This window comes from Schistosoma haematobium, chromosome 7 (genome assembly GCF_000699445.3).
Source record: "Schistosoma haematobium chromosome 7, whole genome shotgun sequence".
In the NCBI taxonomy this organism is placed as follows: domain Eukaryota; kingdom Metazoa; phylum Platyhelminthes; class Trematoda; order Strigeidida; family Schistosomatidae; genus Schistosoma; species Schistosoma haematobium.
The window spans coordinates 14,054,813-14,068,186 of NC_067202.1; the positions used below are offsets into that span (position 1 = coordinate 14,054,813).

General features: G+C 34.8%; 1 protein-coding gene across 1 annotated transcript in view; it reads right to left on the reverse strand.

The window, feature by feature from the left end:
* The window catches only part of MS3_00009652 (uncharacterized protein), a 49,276-nt gene that overhangs the window by 33,924 nt on the left and 1,978 nt on the right, over positions 1 to 13,374 (reverse strand). The window contains exons 3-6 of the mRNA XM_051218048.1: positions 12,113 to 12,299; positions 10,189 to 10,380; positions 9,127 to 9,285; positions 7,970 to 8,128 (exon numbers count right to left, since the gene is read on the reverse strand). Of these exons, the coding sequence (XP_051064481.1) occupies positions 7,970 to 8,128; positions 9,127 to 9,285; positions 10,189 to 10,380; positions 12,113 to 12,299 (697 nt within the window). The remainder of the gene's footprint in view (positions 1 to 7,969; positions 8,129 to 9,126; positions 9,286 to 10,188; positions 10,381 to 12,112; positions 12,300 to 13,374) is intronic.

Genomic DNA, 13,374 nt, shown 5'->3' on the forward strand with positions numbered 1-13,374 from the left:
AGACCATCAGTCACACAAATACATCTTGTGTATTTAACTGAAGAATTCCTGTGTTTTCAGCCTCGACAATAATAATAATACTACTATTATTATATATTATTATCATTTTTAACAGTAAATGAAATAACATATCCAACAAGCAAACACATAAGCACGTATAATACACAAATAGAGTATGTTTATTATTAGACTGAAAGTAAAGAGAAACTAAGATATGCGTGCTCAGGTGTACATCTCTCTCTCTCTCTCCGAGCATCTCGTATTAATGCTATTGACTACGACGAGTGAATGAATGAATGAGTAGGCGGATAATATGATAGATAGCCAAATATTATTCAGTATTAATATTTTGATGATTACTTTATCGTAATAGTTCACTATTTTGGTTTTTTTCTCTTTTCTTACTTTAATTAATCTATCATTACTGTAGTTTAATTGTGATCGGGTAAATTTTAAATGATAATATTTAGAAAACGTGATGGGTTGAAATTTTGAACAATAAATAAATCATTCATCATCTTATTGTGTTAGTCTGGTATAATGACTTGGACTAATTTACACATTTATGTCAGGTTCTAGGCTGAGCATGACCGATTGGCTGATTACTAACTATAAGATCAATGATTGGTTTCAATGTAACATTATAAACTAGTGAAATTGATCAAACGCTTTTGTTATCTACAATTGAACAATAGTCAATTTCATTGTTTATCTTAGGATGCCCAGAAAATTATATCTAATAGCTAGGTCATAATTGATTGGAGAATGAATGACTTACAAACTAATTTTCACCAATCAATTATGCTATTTTTATCACGTTGATTTTGTGTTCATATTCAGTATAAAAACATGTCATTTTTAAACATGGAGACACTTATTCATCTGGTAGGTAGTCTCATATTTGATCCCTAATCCACTCGGACCTTTTGTCAAAAATACGGTCTCGTGAGCAGTCAGCACACGGACACATTATATAATCGAGTATATCTATCGATTAGAATTTGGATGAAGTTATATCAAATAAAGGAACCGCAACCAAATATAGAGAACAATAGTATACAGCTACACAATACTTTATTCTACACAATTATAAGAAGTTCATATACTCAATGAGTTCAGAGTAGAAATCAATGACGGGAAAGGGGAATCACACACTAAATAGTCAGTGAGTTGTGTCTGTCTATCCACACCTAGTAATCAACCTTATGCTACTTCCACTAGGCATTATCAATATTATGACAACCCAAACGACCACAGCATCATCTGTATTGTACTCGTTATAAAATATATGACATTCAATGGTATTATAATATCATATGTTATTAGACTACACAGACAAACACATTCTTAGTCAGTCAATCAAAGCGTAGGACCAGGAACATATATGCATCGGTACAAGTTGCCACACCTCACTCATTAGCACAACAAAATGAACACCAAATTCATAGAAGTAGTTAACTCAATGATAGTAATATATAAAAGAAAGATTGCATATAAGAATATAGTACAGGAGGAAAGAATTAGTTCGTAGAAAGAAAGATATGAAGCGATTTTCATCTCACGGTTTAAGGGAAGACACAGAGTGTATACACCTACGCCACTGTGATCGATTGTGAGCCATGTCACATAGAGTCTCCATTCATTAGTTACGATAGTCACACCGACCACAACCAAGTAGTCTGTATCTACCAACATGGCTCAGACTAGAAGTTAGAGACTTTATGGTCTGATGCCACGTTTTGGTTTGGCCACCCCCGTCTAACTGTCTTCCAACCATCCCTAACACTAATCAGTATTGCGCATCGTGGTAATCGGTGTTCAGGCATACGTAACGCGTGACCCAACCATATCAGTCGGTGAAGATTCACAACCTCATCAACTCGTTTACCATCCTTCCCTAATACCTTGCGTCTAACCTCAGTATTACTTACCCGATGACCCCAGCAGATACGAGCAATATTTGTAAGACATCTGTGATCAAATACTAGCAACTTACAGGTATCTCCTACTCTTAATGGCCATGTTTCGCAGTCGCAAAGTAGAACAGAACAAACACATATTCTTAGTAGGGTATTCAAGTTATGAGATTTAAGTAGCATTCAAGTGAATGACTAATTCCCTCTGTTGTTCCATTATTGAGCAAACCAAGAACCAGCAGTTGATGTCAGCTACAAATGGCTATTATCTATATATTGAATTATTCCATCCTATCTATGGGTTACATAATTATCTATCATGGTTAGTTTTTATTTCTTGCCGCCAAAACACCATCCATGAGATTTTTCCGATGAAGTCTTAAAATAAGCATTGGTTGGCACAAATACAACAGAAACATACAAGCTTGACTGCTACGCTCCGATGTACGTTTATTATACACCAGAGGATGCCATTCAACTGCTTAAATCAAAGACTATGATATAGAAGGTCGGACATGTTACTTATAGGTGAAAATATGAGGGGCTAAACAAGTGGACTCTCCAACCTATGGGTCGTTAGAAGAGGAAATATTAAACATCCTTCTCCATAGAACAATAATCTGATCAATAATTGGCTAGCCTCCTATTGAATTTTGGAGTGAAACTGCTGTAGTTTTTTGTTATATACAAAACCATACAGCTTAGCAGTATATAAAAAATATGTATAAAAAGATGGAACTGATCGGAGAAAATATGAACAGTAGAGGACAAAGTGACGATTTGATCGTGTATCTGCCTAATCATTTAGTATGAACGTTCAATAGGTAGAACCAAGCTTTTTACCGATAAAATCCATCTCTCAGTATAATTACTAATTCTGAAAGAACCCCATAAAAATGTTCATTTTAGTGACATAAAGTTGTAATCCTGTGTTGATTGAACGGTGTCAATTAGTTAGTCATATGCAATATAGAACCTGGAACATTTGTACATCAGTTCAAATTGCTGCACCATATTAACGCACTAAGACAAACCTCAGAGTAGTAGTAACTGTATCAGTGGTGTTAATGGGAATATGATTCGAGAGGAATGAATTCATGGAATAAAAAAAGAAAAGATAATATTGAAACTTAAGATCTACGGGTAAAAAAAAGTGAACACATCACCCCCATTGTGACTGATTCTGAGCTAAATTATCCAACGTCTCCAGATACTAATTACGACAACTGCGAGGAACTCAACCACGTAGTCTGGATCCATCCACATGGCTCAATCTAACCGTAAATGAATTTGTGAACTTTTAAGTCTTAGTTTGACCACCCCATAAGTTTTCTACTTCCAATCTATTCCTACACTAGTCAACATCACGTGCCAAGATAGGCTAAAACTAAATTAAGTAAGATGGAATTTGAGTTTTGAGTAATCTGCAAGGAATAACAGTTAGTAACCAACTGAGAAACAAAAAAAGGATAGTTGAATGAAACTTAAAAGTCCTGTAATTCAATATAGAATATAGATGTAGAATACAAAACAAGAATTCTAATGCTCCCTAACTAACTTTCAGGGCTAAATAATATACTTTGACAAATAATTAATCAAAATAAACAATAATGACTAAGATAGTCAATCCTCTTTAGGAAAAACAAGAAAAACAAAGGAAACGCCTATTTAATTAGTTAAGTAAAACCCAAAAATTGTTTTACAATATAAATTATCGGTATGTTATGGGGTAAGATGACAACTGAATTACCACATTCATTAAATAAAAGAGAAAAAGAAAAAGGATTAATAAAACATAGAATTTATATTTGAATGTATTACATCATTGTCGGATAAGAAAAATATGGGAGAAAAAATAGACAATCAAATGTAAGTTTTAAGCATATAAGCTAGAAAAGTGTTGTGGATGCAGAGGAATAGACCAATAATTATCATGTTAAGTCCAATGGTGTCCTTGGACTTTAAATGGATATTTCCTATTGGTCGATATCTGTTCACTTGTTGAATATTGTACAAAATGTTGTTTTCTATTTTATGGTACGATGTGGTATGCTTGATTGGTATATAAACAAAGTATGTTTGAAATATAATAATTCATATCTCCGAGGCTGTGGCTTGTGTTCTGGACTCAACTGGCTGGGCTGGGCTGGACAGGGAAGCAGGACCAATCAGAACTGTAGGCCGTTCGTTCGTGTTTACGTGTCACTGTAGTCGATCGATAACACAGGGTAAAAATCGACCGCAACTTAAAGCCATAACAAAAAGCACTTTTAAATTCACTTGATATTGTTTTACTTGTATCTTCTCATTGTTATTTGAAACTGTGATTGATCAGGCATATGTACATCCTGTGCGGATTGCCTTGATATAGTTTTAAGTCACAAGCTTTTTAAGTAAAAATGGATAGTGGCCAGTAGTGGAATCCGATTTGACGTGAGTTTCGTCCTATTTGTGACTCGTCAGCTGGATGTACTTGCATCATGGAGTTGATGTTCACTTTGGGACTCGAACCTAGTGTCGTTCGCTTCAAACGCCATCGCGTTATCCACTTAGCTACATTTAGCCAAACTTATTCTATTTGATTGAAACACACAAAAGGTCTGGTCAAATTTTGCCTATATATATGTTTAATCAGTAGTTTAAGATGAGAAATTTAATAGTCACTGATGTGAGACTATAATTTATGGACAAAATAGTCAAATTTTGGATAACGTGTCTTGGATGTTGGCACGAAATTCATTCACCCATTTGGCTAAATAGAGTCTTGGTATTATAGCTGATGTCAGTTCGTGATGAAAACCCTAAATCTGATTCTTAACCCAAACCGTTAGCTGTAAATCATAAGTCTAATTCTTCGTATTGGTTTATAACTGTCGTTTAGTACTGATTAATAGGTGGACATTCTCAAGGTCACTTTAGCGTCACTCAAAGGTCGTCCCCACGACATTGAAATACAAGTTCGGTATACACCAGAACATGTTCGAAATCTAGGAAAATGTACAACAAAAACAAGAGACAGTCTTGCCCAAATTCACGTAATCGGTAGTTAATGACTACGTGATGTATAGGTGGATATTTTTGATGACTGATAAAAAGATGGTACAGATAAGTTACCTAGGTGGTTAGCAGTAAATAGGGGTAGATAGGTAAAATGTGAATACAAAATGAAAGTGGAAACGACAATATAAAGCTGGAGGAGAGCAAATACGGTAGACAAAAACAATTAGTGCACTGTTCGAAGCAAAGAGACTGAAAACCGAAAAATCACTACATTAATCCGTACAGAGATAAAAAAGTGAGTAGCAGAAGAACCAGGCACATAATGTGCATAGGAACTGAACATAGTCTATAAGTGATACTGAAGTTACACATTGACATACTGTTATTTTCTCCTTTACAGGACTGGTAAAACTGGAAAATAAAAATATTTTCTGTTTGGCACGATACGCTATTTGTTATATCTAGAGTTTAGATTTTCTTGTTATACCGCGTACTACTTGAGCACTGGAACGTTAGAACTATTCAAGTCAAAATTGAGAACACAGAAGACTAGTGAGAAGGAATGTTATCCCAAACAGTGTCAAATATGGTACAAAACTCTCAGGTATTTATAGTATCTAGTAAAAGTGAAATCATTATTACAGTCACCCAATCCACGTGCAGTGGATTTTAACTTTTGTCTTGTAGGGAAACTCCACGTCGAAATTCTGGAACGTTCTTCCAAAAGACGATTGGATGGAATGCCTCCGGCTTTTTCTGAGGTTTTTACAGTTCATCCGGGGGCCATTCTCACACTTATTGTACGATGATCCGATCCGTGAACAAGATCTCATTTGCTTCCATTAGACTGGATACTCGATCGACATGCTATACACAGCTCAGGATCATCTTATACTAGATACAAGATCCACAACCGAATATAGTGAACTAGAATATACAACAAGATAATACTTTATTTAAAGCAATTACAAAACAGCCTACACTCAATGTGTTTAGAGTAGATATCAATAGTATGAAAGGAATCACATATTTAACAGTAAATTGAGTATCTGTCTATTTACACTCAATAGTTAATTACATATTACTTTCATTAGCCATAAAATAAAGAACCAAGCCACGGTATTTCTTCGTAAGCACATTTAAAAACAATCAATGTAACCTACTCCATAGGAATAAAAATAAATAATAATAAGATATACATAGAAGTGTCAAAACTCTATGACTTATTTTGTACACAAATTCAAAGCATACTTTACGGCTGCGAAACATGGCCATTAAGAGTAGGAGATACCTGTAAGTTGCTAGTATTTGATCACAGATGTCTTACAAATATTGCTCGTATCTGCTGGGGTCATCGGGTAAGTAATACTGAGGTTAGACGCAAGGTATTAGGGAAGGATGGTAAACGAGTTGATGAGGTTGTGAATCTTCACCGACTGATATGGTTGGGTCACGTGTTACGTATGCCTGAACACCGATTACCACGATGCGCAATACTGATTAGTGTTAGGGATGGTTGGAAGACAGTTAGACGGGGGTGGCCAAACCAAAACGTGGCATCAGACCATAAAGTCTCTAACTTCTAGTCTGAGCCATGTTGGTAGATACAGACTACTTGGTTGTGGTCGGTGTGACTATCGTAACTAATGAATGGAGACTCTATGTGACATGGCTCACAATCGATCACAGTGGCGTAGGTGTATACACTCTGTGTCTTCCCTTAAACCGTGAGATGAAAATCGCTTCATATCTTTCTTTCTACGAACTAATTCTTTCCTCCTGTACTATATTCTTATATGCAATCTTTCTTTTATATATTACTATCATTGAGTTAACTACTTCTATGAATTTGGTGTTCATCTTGTTTTGCCAATGAGTGAGGTGTGGCAACTTGTACCGATGCATATATGTTCCTGGTCCTACGTTGTAGCTGACTGACTCACTGACTAAATCAAAGTTCTATATCACAAAAAAATATCTAATTTAAGCAACAAAATCCTACTGTCTACCAGTAATAACAAAATAATAATCTGATAGTTTTCATGATATGAAACACTTTTCTGGTCTTGGCAATTTTTTTAATTAAAAACACACATAACACACACACACAACTCATTGAGCTTCATTCACCATAATTGAAAAGGTTAATTTCTTTTTATTGTCAACTAAAGAGAATTAATTAAATTAATACAACTTATGGACTCCCCAGGTAGCTCTTCTATGATTACTGCCGGCCCCAAGCCCGGGTAAAAAAAGAGGGTTGGGCATGTGGGTCAGCAAACCCATCCTATATAAAACAACCTTGCTAAAAAAATGCTAACCGGAATAAACAATTTATAAATAATATCATTGAAGAAGCATAAACTTGTAATTATGAGAATAGTAAATACGATACGCTGGATTTGTGATCATTCTGTATCATGAATGCTTTTCTCATGTTTTCTGCTCAGAAGAGTATTTGGTGGGAAAGTTTATAGAAAGAAAATTACAATCTTATCTCAAATGACGTTAATCGATATTATAGGATTATTAACAAAAAAACATGTCGATTTTATGCGTCTTTTTGACTTGAGTCGTCCAAAAACTGATCTCATTTGAAAACTTTTAAACGAGACTGTTGGAGGAGCTCCTAAAATATCATTTGTCAAAGTCTCTAGAGGCCCAGAAACGCCAATAAAAATTTTATCCAATCAGCCTTGAATAGAATCTTCGCAAAAATATCTAGAAAATACAGAATCCTGCGCCACAATTTTGATTGGATATTTACCTATACTGCTACTATACTTATTATAGTTCCAGAAATTCCCAGTCCCAAGTTCGTGTGCAACCTCATAAATATCTTCGTTTTTCTGTACATCGACTAACTTTAGAGTAAAGCTTTTACTCGAAATCTGCTCCTTCTTTCTAGTGTTCCAGTTAATACGTAGTAGTTTGAGATTACCGGAATCGGCCATGAAGATAGTTTAAGTGTATGTATCAGCAGAGCAACCTACCAAAACTGCATTTAGAAGGTCCATAATTTGAAAAACAAAAGTACCCCCCCATTTACTTACCAACATGTTTTCATAAGTACACGTAATTCTGAAGGACATGTCACTGGAACTGGTAAACGAAGATTTTCGCTGCCAACACCCCATAGAATCGCAGTTGAATCAACATTATGATATGGAATTTCACCGGTTAATAACTCCCATAAAAGTACACCATAAGACCTTGAAGTAAAATTAGACCGGGACAAATACTCGTGATTATTTCATTGATTAACTGTAAATATTAAGCATTATCGAATACGTTAGGAATTATAACCGAATGAATGACAGGTAACATACATTTCTCATGATTTCAACTATTGAAATTACCAAAATCTCCACAAAAACCCCTTCTGATAAAAAGAAAAGAACCTATTAGTTTAAACTACCCAGTTTCAGTACAGACATAGAATATGATCTCAGGTAACGACGCACTATGCACCCTACAGTTTGTGGGAAGATATGTGTTAACGAGATGTTGAAGGAGTTTTTAGACTGCTACATACCAGGATAGACTTTAATAAAGAGAAACATATTACATCCATTATATATAGCTATCCTCAGGCAATCATGGGAAAATTCCATTTTTGCTAATAATGTTAAAATCTTGCAAGAAATGATAACTGTAAGTATTTTTATTTCTAATTCAACTTTTCGCGTAACCTTTACCCGTTTCTGATTGGTTTCCAGTACTGTAGGTCCGTTCATTTTCTGAATATAGTAACAGGACAAGTAATCACCCAATCAGAAATGCGACTCTTCAGCTTGTAGATGTTTTTGAGGGACTTCTACTACACGTTGATTGGTTTAAATGTTCCCCTGAGTTTTAAGGGCCCCTCCGGACTTCTTTTTAAGGAATTCTTTGGGTCGCCCAACACCTTCCTTCATAAAATAAGATTTCATCTTTGGGTCTACTTGACAAATCAGTCATCAAGTCTACAATAAAATCATCTGCATTAGAATAGCTTAATCGTTCTTTAATTAGTAAATATCGTTTGGAGCAAACGGTAACCCTAATAAAAATAATCATATTCATCAAGACTTAACAATACATATTACCTTATAAGCCCTATAACAGTTATTTAAATGTACATACACACTATTAAGTACAGATGATAGATACCTAAAATAAAGTATATCCTTTTCTCATATTTAATCTTCAAAATAAGGAAACAACTTACCATACATCAACTTTAAATGAACAAGGTTCATTACGTATTACTTCAGGTGCCATCCAAGCTACAGTGCCAGTAAATGACATTTTAGTAGAATTCTCTGTCCATTCACGAGATGCACCAAAATCGGATATTTTTAATACGTGATTATAACCGATTAAAACACTGAAAGATAGAAAATATTGTGCAACAACATTTGAGAAATATTTATCATGATTATAGTAATGTATATTAGGATACGTGGTTTGTGAAAGTATAAGCGTAGGCTGCATATTTTAGAACATATGTCTTCAAATCATTGCTCCATTACACATACATTTCAATTCTAATTTTTCGTAAGATACATCTAATCCTTAATCTATCTCATTATCACTACTATCACACTTCTTAGATTCCTTCACACTCATTGTGTTCATCCTCTACCACTAGATTCAATTGTTGACTAAGAATACGAAGATGATATAGTTCTGCTTGGTGAAGACGTTGATTAAATGAAGTCTTCTAACCACTTTAGGCAACAACGCAAGTAGGTTTGCGATGCGGTTTTCACCCTCAAATATAAAATGTTACTTCAGGATTGTTGGGGGAAACTACAGAGTAATAGAGGTAGTAACAGTATTAGTGGCAATATAAAAGATTAGGCACCAAAGATGCGACTCAAAAAGAATTAGTGAATTAAACAATTCTGAGGAATTCAGAAGCTTAGGATCTAAGGAAAGATGGAGAGTGGATGCACCTGGGTCATTGCAAGCAATTTTGGGCCATGTCATTCAAAGTCTCCAACCATTTGTTGTGATAATTATGTGAACCACAACCGATTAATCTACACCTGTTAACATGGCTCAGTCCAATGATCAACGACTTTATAGACTGTTGGTTTTATCGGCCCTAGCTTTCATCCAACCTACTCCTGCACTAAAAAACATCGTCCGTCGAGGTAGGCGGTGATTAGGCATACGCAACACATATGCTAACCATCTGAGTTGATGACGATTTACTACCTCATTATTACAATCGAAGTGAAACATAGATACAGAGTATAACAGAGGCTTATTCTGTAAAACTTACTTCGGTGATTTGAGATCTCTGTGAATTATTTTACATGAATGTAAATAATGCATTCCATCGGCGATCTGTTTAACCCATGAACAAATCAAAGATGGTGATATAGGGTTGCCTGAGTGTATTATTTCATACAACTGACCATATGGACAATATTCCATAAGTATACAGTAACACGGTTGTTCCACACAAACTCCTCTAGAATTAACCAATTAATTATACGGAAAATGTATGAAAAATACGAATAATTTGTAATGATATTGTAGGAGATATTAAATCTTCAGATATAATATAGTAAAGAGAGATTAAGTGAAATCTTGTATATTGACTTTGTAAATGTGATTTCCGAAGTCATTTAGTGTCGCAACAGTTCCCGGTACCTTTACATGGTGATAAGGCTTGTATTTCGAGATGAATAAACTGAGCTAATATTTGCTAGAATATTTCTTTTCCTTACGTCCTATCGTGCCAGGCGGATCAGTTGGAAAACGGTACGATTAAAAGTAGCAACTCAGGGTTCGCGAGCGAAATCGTACTACTGACCATACTGGGTAGTGATGGCAGTGAAGTGTATTACTCAGACAACCAGTATTTGCAGCAATTTTATCTTTCCACAGCAAAGAAAAAAAGAAGTAAGAAAAGGTCAGTCGTAGAAATAGCATAGTTAGCCTTGCTCAATGAACTTACGTTCCCGGTGGTAAAGTTTGCAAAATATGGAGCTAACAAAACAAGAACTATTCGCAAAAAGGCTATGTGTGACTTGCATCAAGCAATTATCTCTTGGGCTGATTGGTCATGCTGTCAAGTCGTCAGGAAATTCCTTAATTTATGACTCGTTAGATGGATATACCTGCCACATCCCAGAGTTGATGTTTTCTTAGGGACACTAACCCAGGGACTGATTAGTTGTAGTCCCCAACATCAATGGAAAGATTTAAATAACCAACATATATTATTTAAAAGTCATCCTGTTGCACAAGTCAGTGGCTATCCGAATTCTGTAACTAAGTGGATAATGCGTTGAGTATTTGAAGAGAATGATAGTGGGTTTGAGACCTGGAGCGAAAATCAACACGGGCGCAAGTACATCCAGCTGATGAGTCCTAAATGGGATAGCAAAATGAGTTATAAAGTTGAATAAACTGAGAAATTATCGAGACTAGGAGAAAACGACTATCCATCGTTCTGCATCATTACAAAATTTGACATCCCCTAGATTTCAACAGATTATCCAATTACTTCATACTAATATTTCGTGATGTAAAGCACAAGATTTAAAATTCTCTACAAATCCTCTAAACTAATATTAATCATTTGCACACACTAGTGACTAATTTCTAGAAGTTCTAGTGAAAAATCACGTGAAGCAGTTATCCACCGATGATAATGGATGGTCACCTGAAATAGCGGATGGACTGCAGTTAGAAACGTAAACCACTGGACCCAAAATCAATGGTTGAAGATTAAGCGCGCGTCAACAGACCTGACAGCTCTGGGTTCAATCCCCTGGAGTGAAGTTATGGATGAGCACTGTTGGGAAGTCTGATGCTAGAAAATAGCAGTTGTGTAATGCTTCCTTGTTTTCAAAATTTGTCTTGCTAAGATCAGTCCATGATATAAACTACTAAATAATTTGAAATTATCAATCACTGAAATTTGAACTCAATGGCAATGTACTTTATTGTAGTGCTGTTTTCAATCTCACTAAGAGTAAATACTGCACTTAATGAGTTGAAGGTTGTGACTGATGAATTGCTCATTAAATTGGTGTTATTAATGGTTGACTTCCTGACTTCAGTCAGTGGCTAAAGCTACATTTAATCTTTAACATAAATATGAAGGAAGATATTCCCAGAAACAATAATGACAGATTGTATCACAAAACAATTGGATATTTAATAATGAAAAACCAAACAAAAGTCATTTTTACTTGAATTTAATAACGTTCGGATGGTTTAAATAACGTAAATGACGAATATCTGTGTCAGACTGTTTATTAACTTTTTTCACAGCGATCAATTCATCACGAAAACAACCACGAAAAACCACACCTTGTGCACCAGACCCGATCCATACTAAATCGGTCACTGATTCAAATGGGACTTCCCATGGTAAGTCTATTTAGAATAAATGAGAATTAAGCAAGTGATTAAATAAAAAAGAATACTTTCGCAACACAGTATTGTAGTTAGAAAAATTTATTCGAGGTATTATAATTTACAACGTCACTTGATAGTATATTTGGCAATGACTAGATCTTCAGAGTTGTTTATGAGGTAAACTGTAATCGTTAAGATCACTGAAATGATAGAACAGTAGACTGACTTCCATAAAATTGATTTTGTACTCAAAAATTTGTTTAATAATCATTATTTAATGAAGTTTTGTGTGTAAATGGTATTGTAAAAGAGCGAACAAAGTTTTAAGAACAATTAGGAGTGCTTCACTAATCGGGATATATATATTGGATTATTATTAAATTTTATGTTTAATTTACACCTAACTAACTAATAAACGTACAAAATACAGTCACTTGAGTATCTAACTTTGATGTAAAGTTACTGTTTCTCGACTACTGAAATAAACCCTGATGAATAATTAGAAAATGAATTATAAACTAAAACAAACCGTATATGTCCATATGCAACGTTATAACGCACGATGTCCGAGTTTGATGCTGATATATAAGATTTCTATACGCAAGCCCCAAAGGGACTACTGAGTGAAAAGACTACGAGCGGAGAAGGAAGTTAATTGGGTTAAACCTAATCAATTGCATAAGCACATATATATATATATACTTCTTAGGAAACGAAACCATTTCTTGACCAAAAACATGCACATATCATTAAATTTTTGATTGGGGTAACGTGACATTCTCATTTGGCGACGTCTGATTAACCCACCGTATCATGCAACACTTACGTTGTGCTGTGTGAATTATTCTATTTTTTATTCAGTATTACATGGAACTTTTCAAACCACCTGTCACAACTCATGTTAATAAGCAATAAAATCTCGATAATCAGGTAGATAGTTATCGCCGAGACATAGGACATTGTATTTCTGAGTTAACAAGTTCGTAAACCTATTATGTTTTAAATTGACCACCCATATTATTGAACTATAACACGAAATAACATAGAAAGATAGTAAGATTTGAGTTTATAAAAAATAAACCAATTGAAAATC